We start from the raw sequence: 14,639 nt of genomic DNA, 5'->3' as shown, positions 1-14,639 counted from the left end.
AAAAAGATGTCCACCAATTGAGGAATGATAATATTCAATTACATTCATATGTCATAAGTTATTCAGCCATTCCCCAACAGATGGGCATCACCTCAATTTCCAGTTCCTTACTACCACAAAAAAGGCTAATACAAACATTTTTGTACATGTGGATCCCTTTCCCTCTTTTATGATCTCTTTGGGATATAGACCCAATACCCATTCCAAATGGAGTCATGAAGTCAGACATAATTGAAATGACTGAACAACCATAAAAAGGCAAACAGGATAATCAAAATACAGTACATCTACATTGAGAAACAGGTTCTTCAAAGACTTCTCTCTTTGTTATCATTCATATTTATATGCATTATTTTACCTTTTTTCCCCAGAAAGTTTGATGTGTCCCCTAAAGTCTAAATTCATCTCACTGGTTTTTCACACTTTTGAAATTGAATGCCAAGAAAGGAGGGCCCAAGGCAAATATCACCAATACTTTTAAAAAGATCAGTTGTTGAGAAAAATACAAACTTTTCTTCCTTCTCTGATCTTTTTTGTGGAGCATTTTCTTAGCAAATTCATGCCATTCCCATGTAATGTTGGTCAAAAGCAACAACAAGAAAAAATTTTTTTAATTGGCATATCTAAAACAAAGCAGAAACTACTGATTTTTGCCATTTGGTTATTGATCACATCTTTGGCAGCTAATATATCTCTCCTACTTGTAAATTTTGATGATTTCTCTCCTTTTTTCCCCTAGAGATCAGATTTCATTTTCCACAGTTGACTGGAGTACTTACTCTTGCTTTCTTCATTCATAACTGTGTTATTACACTTCTAAAGAACAACAAGAACCAGGAGAACAATGTAAGTATGTATATGAAGGAGTAACTTCATTTTATCCCATGTATAGACTTTTCATTTGTTATGAATCATTTTATATTTGAAATAGAAACATACATTTTTGTCATTTTACCTTCATTTGTAAAGTTACTAATATTTTGAAATATCTAGATTTGTGATAAAAAGGAAAGGAAATAAGCATTTATTAATATTTATTATGCGCCAAGCATTGTACTAAATGATGAATATGTAAATACAAGCAAAAAGACAGTCTATCTGTCCTTAAAGAGCTAATAATTGGGTCTTCTTTTAAATAAATCTTTATTGATATCCTTTGTTTCTTACATTAGCCCAGTTTTCCTTAGTATTCCACCTCCTCCTAAAAAGCTATGATCTTGAAACAGCATTTTTTAGAAACAAAAAAAGAAAAAAAAAGAGGAAAAAATCAGCACAATCAATTAATACATTGAAAAAGTATAAAAACATGTGCAGTGTACCATACTTGTGGATCTCTCATCTCAATAAAGAAATGGATTGACAGTGTCCTATTATATCTCTTCACTTAAGTCATGCTTGATTTGTATAATTTTGCTACATTCACTTTTGATTTCTCTGTGTGTGTGCGTATGTGGGTTGTCTTTCTTTCCATTTATATTAATTGTCATCACTGTGTATATTGTTTTCTTGGTTCAATTTACTTCACTCAATATCAGTGCAGATCTTTCCAGGCTTCTCTGAATCATCACATTCATCATTTCTTACAATATGGTAATATTTCATTATATTCATTTGCATATACATTCAGTTTGTTTAGCCATTCCCCAGTTGATGAGCCCTATTTGTTTTTAGTTCTTTTCTATCACCAGAAATGTTGCTGTAAATATTTTTGGTGTAGATCAGGACATATTTCTTATTGTTGGTTCCATGTAAGCCCAGTAATAGAGTCTCTGATTCAAAGGATATGGACATTTTAGTTAATTTATTTGTGTAATTCCAAGTTATTTTCCAAAATGGTATTTATGCAGCAAAGGGTTTATATTCCAATGCAGGAAGACAACACCAAAAAAGGGAGTGGAAGAGAAGTGGAAGCAAAGATTATTTTGAAGCCCAGAAAATTAGGAACAGTTTTGGGAGTACAGTAAAAGCAGATCAATCTGGGCCCCTTCACAAAATGGAGATATATATATATATAAAATTTTATTTTATAATAGCTTTATATTGACAGAATCCATGCCAGGGTAATTTTTTTTTACAACATTATCCCTTGCACTCGCTTCTGTTCCGATTTTTCCCCTCCCTCCCTCCACCCCCTCCCCCAGATGACAAGCTTAGATATGTTGCAGGATATCCTAGATACAATATATGTTTGCAGAAGCAAACAGTTCTCTTGTTGCACAGGGAGAATTGGATTCGGAAGGTAAAAATAATCCGGGAAGAAAAACAAAAATGCAAATAGTTTACATTCATTTCCCAGTGTTCTTTCTTTGGATGTAGCTGCTTCTGTCCATCATTTATCAATTGAAACTCAGTTAGGTCTCTTTGTCAAAGAAATCCACTTCCATCAGAATACATCCTCATGCAATATCGTTGTCGAAGTGTATAATGATCGCCTGGTTCTGCTCATTTCACTTAGCATCAGTTCATGTAAGTCTCTCCAAGCCTCTCTGTATTCATCCTGCTGGTCATTTCTTACATAACAATAATGTTCCATAACATTCATATACCACGATTTACCCAGCCATTCTCCAATTGATGGGCATCCATTCATTTTCCAGTTTCTAGCCACTACAAACAGGGCTGCCACAAACATTTTGGCACATGTAGGTCCCTTTCCCTTCTTTAGTATTTCTTTGGGATATAAGCCCAGAAGTAACACTGCTGGATCAAAGGGTATGCACAGTTTGATAACTTTTTGGGCATAATTCCAGATTGCTCCAGGAGAAACTTATTGATGGGCAAAAGGAATGGGCTTTGCAGACATATTCAATAGTGAGTAGACCACAAGTGTGATAGGATGAACTAGAAGAAGGAGGTGTAAACCACTGAGGTAAATTCCATGATAAAACAGCATTAGAGGTAAAATTTTGAAGTCTAAAAGGTGGGGAACGAGGCCAGTAGAGGAATCAACTTCTCATACAGACCCTTCATCCCTTCAATGTGTGTATTATGATACAAATTGCAATCTATTTGTGCCTATTGATGCCTTGTGTCTCTAGCTATGTACCATGGCATGTATCATAAATTTGCTGCAGAGGTTTCAGTTATTTTGTTGGAGGCTTTATTTTAGTTCTCTTAACTTTATTGGAATATCAGTAGAGCACATACTCTGTTCTTTAGTTATTTCTACATAGTACGTGTGAGTTTAAATTACTTATTGAGAAGATGCTAAGATTTATGACTAAGCTAAAACATTTTTGTTAGTATATTACTAGAACATAATTTATAATTCACATTATAATTTGGTCATCCAACTACTTCATTTTGAAGATGAGGAAACATCAAGAAATATAGTATATTGAAAGTTATAGTGGCAGAGCTGAGACAAGAACCCAGGTTAGTCTAGTTACCTTTTGTGCAGCAGTGTTGAATAAGTAAGATCATGCCTTTATTTTAGTACTCTATAAAACCTGAACATGATTGGGAGGAAAGAATTGTTTGAACCTAGATATTTTTGAATTAGATTTGCTTTGTTCTCTAGACCTAGGCTAAATCTGTTTTTATCATGAGAGTGTGGGTGCTTTAGAGATTTACAAGAAGTTAATGTTCTTTTCTTTTCTTAGATTTTTGAAAAGTATTTGAGAACTCTGTTTAAAATTATACTTGTCAGAGCAATGATAATACTAAAAATGAAGTGAGTTTACACATAGTTGGCCCTGGTCCTTATTAGTTCCATTAGCCAGGTTATCTTCAGAGTAGTACACAAGAAGTGTGTGTGTGTTTGTATGTGTGTATATACATATCAAGTTTTTAGGCTCTGGGACAGCTCAGAAGAACGTAGGCCATTTGTACTTTTGGACTTATTACCAATTCATTTCGATAGCCACTCTGGTCATAACTTAATATCTTTATGGAACTTGGAATGAGCCCTTATATTATGATTTAAAGAAGAATACCAGGTATGGAATCAAGTGTACCTGAGTTTAAATCTCAGATCTGCCATTTGCTTTCTTTGTGACGTTAGGCTTCAGTTGTGTTATCTGGAAATTTCAAGGAGTTGGACTAGATAATTAGTGAGTTCTCTTTTAGCTCTAAATTTATGATTCTTTTGTCCTGAGTTAGAGCCACTAAAATTTGCAACCAAGTAAGATAAATCCAAACACAAGAACATCAATTATCTCTCTATAACAAAAGAATTAGCTTCCAAAGCTCTTGAAAATAGTAGATATTGCAAGTGAAACAACAAATCATAGATACAATCAATAATTTCATACAAGAGAATGACAGTAATGAAACAACATGTCAAAATTTATGGGATGCAGCCAAAGCAATTCTTAGGGGAAATTTTATATCTCTAGATGCTTACTTGTATCAAATAGAGAATAAAAAGATCAATGAATTAGGCATGCAACTAAAAAAACTAGAAAAAGAACAAATGAAAAACCCCCAATTAAATACCAAATTTGAATTTCTGAAAATAAAAGGGGAAATTAATGAAATAGAAAATAAGAAAACTATTGAATTAATAAATAAAACTAAGAGTTGGTTTTATGAAAATAGTAGATATTTCCAAAATAAAATTTACTCTAAATACTTTTTTGGAGTCACTAAGATTCTTAAGGTCATGTTTCTTCTTCCTTATTAGGTTGTTAGTATTATATCATTCTATAGCTCCTTCCATTTTTTTAGATTTCGCTTGACTTATATTTATATTTCAAAATTCCTACTCATTCTTTTTATCTCCATCATCCTGTTTAATTAAAATTCATTTTTTTTCTCCTGTAAGATTATATTCTTTGCAGGATAAGTCATTCTTGATTATAAACACATTTATTCTTTTGAAATATTTTATTCCAGTATCTCATTTATGTTAGAATTTCCAGTTCTTATGTAGTCCTTACTTTGATTCCTTGTACCTTGAAAAAATTCTGTATTTAAATTTTTTTAATTTACAAAAATTATTTTTTGGCTTTAATATTTATGGGACTGGTTTTCATTTATATTTCCTGAAATATAATATCCAGGTTTGTTTTGAAAGTATAATCTTCAGAGAATCCAGTGATTCTTAAATGCTCTCTCCTTAACTTCTGTTCCAGTTGTTTTTCATTGTTTTTCAATTGTTTTCATATCAGATATCTATTTATTCTAATATTTCTTGCTATCTCATGGAATTATTGATTTGTATTTGATCTATTCTAGTTTTCAGGAAGTGGGTTATTTGGGTACGATTTATCATTTTCTTTTTTAACCTCTTAATCTTCTGGTTCTTTCTTCACAAATCTTTGTTTCATTTTACATCTCTTGCTTCATTTCTTTTAGGTACTCATGTATTCTTTGAGGAAAATGCATATTTTTATTAAGACACTGTTTACATTGACCCTTACCTTTTAGGCTGGATTTTTGCACAGTCCCAAATCTATGATTCATTATATTAGTTGGTGTTTTCTTTGACTTAATTATCTTTCTAGCCTTCCTTCTTGAATTGGAACTTTGTACCAGTGTTAGGTCTGCCACCAATTGCCTTCTGTAACTTTTGTGTCAACCCAAATGACTTGGGTTCCTGTGCCAACCTTTATTTCCAGGATTAAGTCTATCTGGATCTTGGAGGTTCATAGCATTTGATCTTGAGTGCTCAGTGGTGATTCAGCCCTGTGCTAAGGACCTTGGACTTCTGGAGTATCCCTTAGTGCCAATGTGCCTGCACTAGTTATCACCTTTTCTGGATTCTTCCAGTGACCTACTTTTGATGTCCAACTTCTCCTATGGCTTTTTTAGGGAAGCCCTCTGTTTTAGCTCTTTCTAGATATGGACCCTTGCAGGCTACATGACTCTTCAAATGGTTTCTGGTTCCCTGGGAGGCTGCAAGTTTATCTGCCCACAATGGAACTGGCTTTGCTGATAGTCCCTTTTTATGTTGCCTGTTGACTTCTGATTTTTCATACAGCTCAGAGGTAGAAAAATTCACTTCCTTTAACTTCTGGTCAGGCAGTCTTCTAGGCTAGAACTCCAAGGACTCCATAGATTGGAAAAGATAAAATAAAGAAATAAGTGCTTCAGGCACTTTATAAAAGTTCAGTTCTGAGAGAGAGAAGTCTATATATGTGAAGTAGTAGTCTAGTGGCTGGTAGGTACGTAGAGTGTAATTGGGGCAGTAAGGTGCACTCTAATGAGTTGGAGCCAGATTGGCTCTACATGCTTCAGGCATAAACAAAGGGCACCAGGATGCTGAAGGGTCTGAAGCTCATGCCATATGATAGTGATCTGGCAATGTACAGCCTGGAAGAAAAGGCAGATTTAGACTTGATAGAAGAAAAACTTTTCTAATGAGTAGAATTGTCCAAAAGTGAGATGGATTGCCTCTGGAAATAGTGTGTTACTCTTAATTAAAAGACTTGAGATTACATGACAAAGGAACATGCTCTTTCATATGTGAGCCAGAAGAAATTAAACTATCCATATTGCCAAATCTTGTTTCAAGAGAGGAAGTTTAAAAAGGGTCCAGCTTCCATGGATGAATTCTTCTGTGCCTACAACCTATAACTAGCTGCCAAGAAAAATCTCCATGTCAGCAGAAAATCCTTAGCAGTTGATATATTGAAAGCTAACAGGAGAGGGTATTAAGAAAGATGTGAATCTTTGCCCAGAGATATGGACTCTCTGATTTTATTCTGTGAAAGAGAAGTAACAAATCTGAGGTCATCTTAACGAATGGGTTGAGAAAATTAGTCCATAGATTAACAGTGTCTAAAGAAGCACCTTTGTGAGTTAGCTGTTATAGAACTAATTGGCCCTTAACACAATTGGTCTGTTCTGTATGTCTAAACATCTTGAAAAAAACTCATGATTATACTAAACTTTTTGATGAAGTTCTAATGATTGCATGTAGAACTAAGAAAAAAATCTTAAAATCTTTTTTTGTAAATGCACCTCACACTTCTCAAATTGGCTAAGGTGACAGGAAAAAATAATAATAAATGTTGGAGGAAATATAAACCTAATGCATTGTTGGTGAAGTTGTGAAATGATCCAGCCATTCTGGAGACCAATCTGGAACTATGCCAAAGGGTTTTAAAACTGTGCATACGCTTTGATCCAGTAGTGCCATTACTGAATTTGTATCCCAAGGAAATCATAAAGAAGGAAAAAGGACCCATGTGTGCAAAAATGTTTGTAGAAGCCCTTTTGTAGTGAAAAAGGAACTGGAAACTGAGTGGGTGCCTGTCAGTTAGAGAATGGCTGAAGTTGTGGTACATGAAGGTAATGGAATATTATTATTGTATAAAAAATGATGAACAAGCTGATTATAGAAAGGCCTGGAAAGATTTACATAAACTGATATTGAGTAAAATAAGCAGAACCAGAAATACATTGTACACAATAACAGCAAAAATGTGCTCTGATCAACTATGAAAGGCTTGGTTCTTCTCAATAGTTTAGTGCTCCAAAGCAATCCCAATAGACTTTGGACAGAAAATGCCATCTGCCTTCAGAAAAAGAACTATGGAGAGTGAATATAAATCAAAACATGCTGTGTTCACTTCTGTTTTCTGTTTTTTTATCTCTCCCATGGTTTTTCCCATTTGCTCTGATTTTTCTGTCCCAACATGATTCATAAAGCAATGTGTATTAAAAATAAACTTCCTACAATACAAAAGGGGGAAAAAATGGAAAAAAAAAAAACTGTTTTGGTAGATTGTTTTCCTTAACTTATTTCAAACCACAGTATTGAATTAGGCATAAATTTTGTCTTGAAAGGTTATTCACAGTAAACACCAAAAATTTAAAGTAAAAGTAGTATAGTCTTTTTAATGTTATATATATATATATATATAGATTGATTAAACTGATTTAAATGATTATCATGCATGAGGGTTAGCATTTAGATCAGTTTGGCTGGAATGTAGCATGATTTAGAGGGAATAACAAAATCAGTTTGGAAAAGTAGATTATGCAGTTTGGATGAAGTGTTAGTGATATGAGAAGGAATAACATGAAATACAATTTGATAGGTAAGTAAGTTGGAGCCAGATTGTGGATGACACTGATCAGAAGGCTAAGAAAGTTATCGCTGTTGTTTGAATTCAATAAGAAGTCAGAGTAATTGAAGGTTTTTTGATCAGCAAAATGACATGGTCATACCTCTTAACTAGGAAGACCAGTACAACAGTTCTCTGTAGGATGATTGTAGGAGGAAAATACTGTAAACAGGAAGACCTGTTATTATAATTCAGTAATATAAGTGAAAGATAATGAAGAATTGGACATAGATGACAAAAAAAGATAGGTACAAAAGATACTACAAAGATAGGGTGTTGGAATCTTTACAAAGTGATAAGTCAGTTGCCTAATTTAGCATGGTACTTAGCAAATTCTCTAGCTCACTAATGTATTTAAGTACTCATTGGATTTCACACTTTTGGGAGATTCACAAGTCAGTATTCAGTGCGAGATTCACAAGTCAGAAACCCACAATCCCACTCTCTCAGAGGAGGAGTCAACCTTTGGGAGATCATATATAAGAAGCTGACAGAGGCTCAGTCGGAAGTTCAATTGAAAAGATTCAGAGTGGAGGAGCATCAATTCAGAAGAAGCCACAAGTGGGAGTTGACCTAGAGCCAGAAGTCACTTCAGAAGATTGAAAGCCACGAGTCGGAGTTGAGGCTGAGGCAGAAGCAAAGGACAAGCTGCAAGAGCTCTTGGAATCAAGGAAGGAGAAAATAAAAGTTTGGATTTTATCAACTGGCTGTATTTGAAGTGATTATTACTATGAATTGAAACTAAGGCTGCCTTCAGAAATCTCCCCAAGAAACCTGCTCTCACAGAGAACCATCATATATTATACAAAAGAAGAGAACACCACAGTAGAACAGTAGGATTTATTAAGTGCCTGCTGTATACCAGTTACTGTGCTCAGCACTAGAGGAAGACAAAGACAAAAAATAGTCCCTCCTCTTCTGGAGCTCACAGTTTATGTGCACACATTTATAGTTTTCAGCATTCATTTTTTTGTAAGATTTTGAGTTCCAATTTTTTTTTCCCTTCCTCCCTTTACTATTATATACCTAGGACAATAAGTAATGTGATACAATTTATACATATACAATCATGTAAAATATGTGTCCATATTAGTCATATTGTGAAAGAAGAATCAGAATAAAAGTGTGGTTTTTGTGAACAAGAGGGGAAAAAAATCACAAGAAAGAGAAAACCAAAAAAAGTGAAAATAGTATGATTCAATCTGCATTCAGACTCTATAGTTCTTTTTCTGGATATGTACAGCTTTTTCCATCACAAATCTTTTGGAATTGTCTTGAATCATTGCATTGCTGAGAAGAGCTGAGTCTTATCATAGATGATCATTGCATAATGTTGCTGTTACTGAGTACAGTGTTTTCCTGGTTCTGCTCACTTCACTTAGCATCAGTTTATATATGTGTGTCTGGGTTTTTCTGTAAAATTTTCCTGCTCATCCTTTCTTATAGAATAATAGTATTACATTACATTCATATAACACAACTTGTTCAGCCATTCCCCATTGATGAATATCCTCTCAATTTCCAATTCTTTGCCACCACCAAAAGAGCTGTACATGTGAGTCCTTTCCCCTTTTTTATGATCTCTTTGGGATATAAACCTAGCATTGGTATGGCTGGAACAAAGGGTATAGTTTTACAGCTCTTTGAGCATAGTTTTAAATTGCTATCCCAAACAGTTGGATCAGTTCATACTTCCTCCAACAGTATATTAGTGTTCCAATTTTCTCATATCTTCAACAATTATCATTTTCCTTTTTGTCATATGAGCAAATCTGATCTGTGATGTGATACCTCAGTTGTATAAGTTCGCATTTCTCTGATAGTGATTTAGAGCATTTTTATATGACCATGGATAGCTTTAGTTTCTTCATCTGAAAACTGCCTATTCATATCCTTTAAACCACTTATCAGTTGGGGAATGGCTGTTTTTCTTATATAGTTGACTTAATTCTTTATGTAGTTGAGAAATGAAACCTTTATCAGAAACATGGGCTGTAAAAATTATTTCTCAACTTTGTGCTTTCCTTCTAATCTTGGTCCCATTGGTTTTGTTTTGCACAGTTATGTACAAACAAACTCTGTGTAGGATAAATTGAAGATAACTGTCTGAGGAAACAATAGTATTACCTGATTAAATACCTGATTAAAAAGGTAATCAGGAAAAACTTCTTATGGAAGGTAGGATTTTGGCTAGAATATTAGATGGAAGCCAGGGAAGTTAGGAAAAGAAATAAAAGGGAATAATTTAAAGTCAGTAATGAAAAGCCCAGAGTCAGGAGATGGAACATCTTGCTAGAGGAGCTCTAAGGGGGCCAGTGTCACCAGACCACAAGGAGGGAGGTATAAGAAGATTAGAAAGGTAGAAGGGGGGACCACTTAGGAAAGGCATTAAAAGACAAAAGGTTTATATCTGTTCTTGGAAGTTATAAAAAGCCACTGGAGTTTGCTGGATGAGGGAGTCAGGGGAGGCAAAACCAAGATGGTAGAGTAAAGGCTGGGTGAGGGAATCACATAGTCAGGCCTGTACTTTAGGACAGCATAGTGGAGGATGGCCTGGATACCCACTAGCAGGCCATTGCAGTAATTCCAGGTGATAAAGTTCTGCAATGGGGTGCTAAAAACGTCAGAAGAGAAAAGGGGGAAAATTGAACAATTATATGGATCAAGAACAAGAATTGAATTCTTGAAGCAATTGAATTGAAGTGAAGATAAAATTGATGAGACTTGGCAACAGATTAGATATGATGGGGAGGAAGAGAGAGTTAAGGATGATTCACTCCTGGGTGGTAGGCTTTGGTGACTGGAAGGATGGTATGGCCCTCAATAGTAATAAGAATATTCAGAATAGTGAAGGATTAGGAGTGGGGGGATGTAACAGGAGTATGGGGAGTTCAGTTTGAACATGTTTACATTTAAGATGACTCTATGGCATATAATTCATGATGTCTAATAGTTGGGAAATGTTAGATTGGAAGGCAGGGCAGGACAAATAGATGTGAGAATCATCTGTATATAGATAGTAGTTGAATTTATGGGAACTGATTAGTTCACCAAATGCAATGGGATAGAAAGAAAAGAGGGCCAGGTAGTGATCTTGGAATTAGTGGACACTATCTGGTTGAAGTTCCAGTAAAGGAAACTGAGAAAAAGCAATGCGGGGAGAGGGAGGCAGTCTGCTGGAGAAGACAGGATGGAATATAAATGGGATTGCTTGGCAAGTGGAGCCGCTTCTCCATATGAGACAGGTATAGGACATGTCATCCAAATAATATAAGAGGAATATAAGGAGAGATCAAGGAGACCTACAAATGACCTCAGTCTTTTAAGACAGCCAAATATTGCATTAGATGTCTTTGCTGCCCTAATCATCTGATGCCAAAGTTAGAAACTAAGGGGATGCAAGCAGAGCCAGGTCAAGTGAAACCAGAAGAACAAGGCAGTCCACTGCCCTGCTAAAGATAAGCCTGATTTACCTCACTTTTATAGCAGTTGTGTTCCAACCACACCCTCCCCTCCTACACAGCTAAACATTATGCTTATTGAGCATTTTCTACCTTGCCTAAGATAAACTCATTTATCAAAAACATGTATTTTTCTATCCATGGTATTTTCTTGTTCTTGATCCATATAATTTTAAACTTTCTTTTAAAATCAGTTCACCTCCTTCTTAGCTTTGATAGACATATAGGGTTCTGGGAACTCACAGGGGTTTAACTTGGGGTAGAACAGGGTGTGAAGTAAAAGGAAACAATATAGCTAAGCTTCCCTCTAGACAAATCTCGAAGATGTGCCAGACCAAAGGTAACAGAAGGATCTGCAAACATGGGGAAGGTCCAGCCAGAAACACATGGCTTCACTGGAGTACTTTATTGCTCAGGGAAAGGTGTACACCAAGGTAAGAGAAAGTCCACAAGCCATACTTGAGCATCACCAGACTAATACTAGGGGTACTACAGTGGGAACAGGTGAAAGCTGATAGTTTTGTTGCCTACTTTTTGTAGGCTCACAGATCCAAGACAAACTGAGAAAGGACCTGGGCACAGGGGATAGTATTTCTGTGTAGGAATGTTGTTTGAGGGGTAGAGGGCAGGGAATGTATCTAGAAAGGAAAACATTCAGAAGCAAGAGGCAGTTGTGTGACTCAGACTCCCAAGAGCAGAACTGGGTCTTGATTCCAACTTCTGGCCTAGCTTACAGGACAGGACTTCCAGGCTGTTAAAGGCAAGCCTACAATTCTTTCACTCTAAAACAACAGTTTCTCAGCTGATAGGGCTAAGTCCAGTAGTAGTCTATTGTTACTCTGACTGAAAGTCAGGTCAAAAACTTACCAAGTTCAGACCAGGGAGCAGCAATTAGATTCTGCCTTGGAGCAGACCAGTTTGGGAGCATCAAATAGTTTGCAGGTCCAATAGGCTCAGTTTTCCCTCCAAAAATTAGTAGAATCCAGTCCAAACATCAAATCCACAATCAGGAAAGTAGGCTGGAAGAGTGAGGAAACTATAAAGAAGCACATTGTATAAAGCTATTATGGTGTCAGGAAAGTTCAAGACAAAAACTAGAAGAGAGAATGACTCCAAAACATCTATAAGCAGAGATTGAGAGAAAAACACAACTTGGGCACAAACTTAATTAGAATTCTTAAAAGAGATGAAGCAAGAGTTGAAAAATATTTTTATAAATGAAATAAGAATATACAGGAGGGGAAATTTTTTTTAAAGAAATGAGAGCTATGCAAGTAAATCTCAGGTGATAAGATGGATTAGTCTACAGAGAAGAATCTGCAAAGCTTTAATTGAATCGATTTGAATTTGGATTGAGTGCTGATTGAAGTTACACAGGGACTTGAGTTAGGTAATGAATGAGATTACAGAGGTAGACAGTCCTAAGAATGGAGATTCATTTCACAATCGAATTGAATCTTGAGTGGAGATGAAGGGTGCAGTTACAAAGGAGTTTGGATTTGCCTGTTGTGGGAAAATATTAAATCCATTCCAGTTTGATTAAGTCTTAAAAAAGAGAACTATAATCAGTTTTCAATTTTACACTCCTAAAGAGGTAGCAAAGAATAGAAATCTGAGGAGGGGAATTGGGGGATGGTGAATTAAGTTATGCTACACAGATATAGTAGAATGTATTGTGCTGTAAGAAATGAAGAAGGGGATGGTTTCTGAGAAACATGTCAAGATTTATATGAACTGATTGAGTAAAATGAACAGAACTAGGAAAACAGTTTATACAGTAACATCAATATGATAAAGAAAAACAATTCTGAAAGAAATAGGAACACTAATCAATATAATAATCAAATTTGATATCAAAGGACTAATAATGAAACCTTTTACCTCTTGATAGAGAAGTGAAAAATTCCTGATACAGAATAAGACTTGGATTTTGATGTTTGTTTTTAATATAGGAAGTGTGGAAATTTGTTTTGCTTGACTGTACACATTTGTAACTAGGGTTATGTCTTTTGTTCTCAATTGGAGAGTAGGGGGTGGAAGGCAGAAAATGTGGATTTTTGCTGATTGGAAAAAATAATTTTTAAAAATTTTACTTCACTATACGAAATTTATTAATATAAAAGAATTCAGAGAAAGATGGATAGATATAGGAACTGATTTGGTGAATAAAGCAAAGCATGTAGGTGTGGGTGTGCACGTGTGTGGGTGTGCACGCATGCATTATGCAACAATACAAATGAAAAGAAAAAGGAGAATTAGAGGAAAGATAAGTTGAAGGAGAGATTAGTCTTAAGCCAAATAAACTTTGAGGATATGCAAAGCTATTTATAATTCTTTTTGAGCTGGAAAATAATTTGAGTCCGAGAGAGCACCCACAAGGGAAATTAACAAGTATAAATGTAAGTATACAAATGTGATGGAATGCTCTTGGACTGTCAGAAATGATAAAGGAAGGTATTTCAGAGAAACTTATGAAGTCCTCAGTGAACTGATGCAGAATGAACAGGATCAGGAGGACAATGTATGCAATGAAAGGAATATGGCAAAGGCAAAGAATTAGGAATTCTTATCAGTGTAATGATCAAGCATGATTCCAGAATACTAATGAGGAAACATGCTATTCACCTTTTGATAGAGAAAAAGGATTCAGAATGCAAAAAATGTTTCTTTGAACATGGTCAATGTGAAAAATCTGTTTTCATTGATTATTTATATTGGTAATATGTTTTGTTTTTCTTTCATTCTCAATTGGAGAGGAAGAAGTGTGAAAAGACATATTTTTGTTCAGTGAAATTAAATATTTCCTTTTGCTTTAAAAGGAACTCATTTCAGGGGCAGCTAGACAGCACATGGATAAAATACCGGCCCTGGGGCCAGGAGGACCTGAGTTCAGATTTGCCTCAGACACTTGACATTCACTAGCTTTGTGACCCTGGGCAAGTCATTTAACCGCAATTGCCTCACCCCATCCCCCAAAAAATTCATTTTGGACCATACCATTTCTCCTTGGGAGTGGTCCCCATCTGAGTCTGTTTACTGTCCCAGTTATCAACAGCTGCATCTGTAATCCTTCTATGGAGCAAAAGCAAAATCCCCAACTTCAAGCTAAGTCTTCTGAAGTCTGCATTTCATCATTTTGGAGCCCAGAGTGGCTCTGGAAATA

General features: G+C 35.4%; 1 protein-coding gene across 1 annotated transcript in view; it reads left to right on the top strand.

Moving 5' to 3' along the window:
* The window catches only part of SLC38A9 (solute carrier family 38 member 9), an 82,570-nt gene that overhangs the window by 45,576 nt on the left and 22,355 nt on the right, over positions 1-14,639 (top strand). The window contains exon 12 of the mRNA XM_051990798.1: positions 740-846. Coding sequence (XP_051846758.1) covers positions 740-846 — 107 coding nt within the window. The remainder of the gene's footprint in view (positions 1-739; positions 847-14,639) is intronic.

Source organism: Antechinus flavipes, chromosome 1, assembly GCF_016432865.1.
Source record: "Antechinus flavipes isolate AdamAnt ecotype Samford, QLD, Australia chromosome 1, AdamAnt_v2, whole genome shotgun sequence".
Taxonomy (NCBI): Eukaryota; Metazoa; Chordata; class Mammalia; order Dasyuromorphia; family Dasyuridae; genus Antechinus; species Antechinus flavipes.
This window is presented reverse-complemented; position numbering and strand designations above follow the sequence as displayed.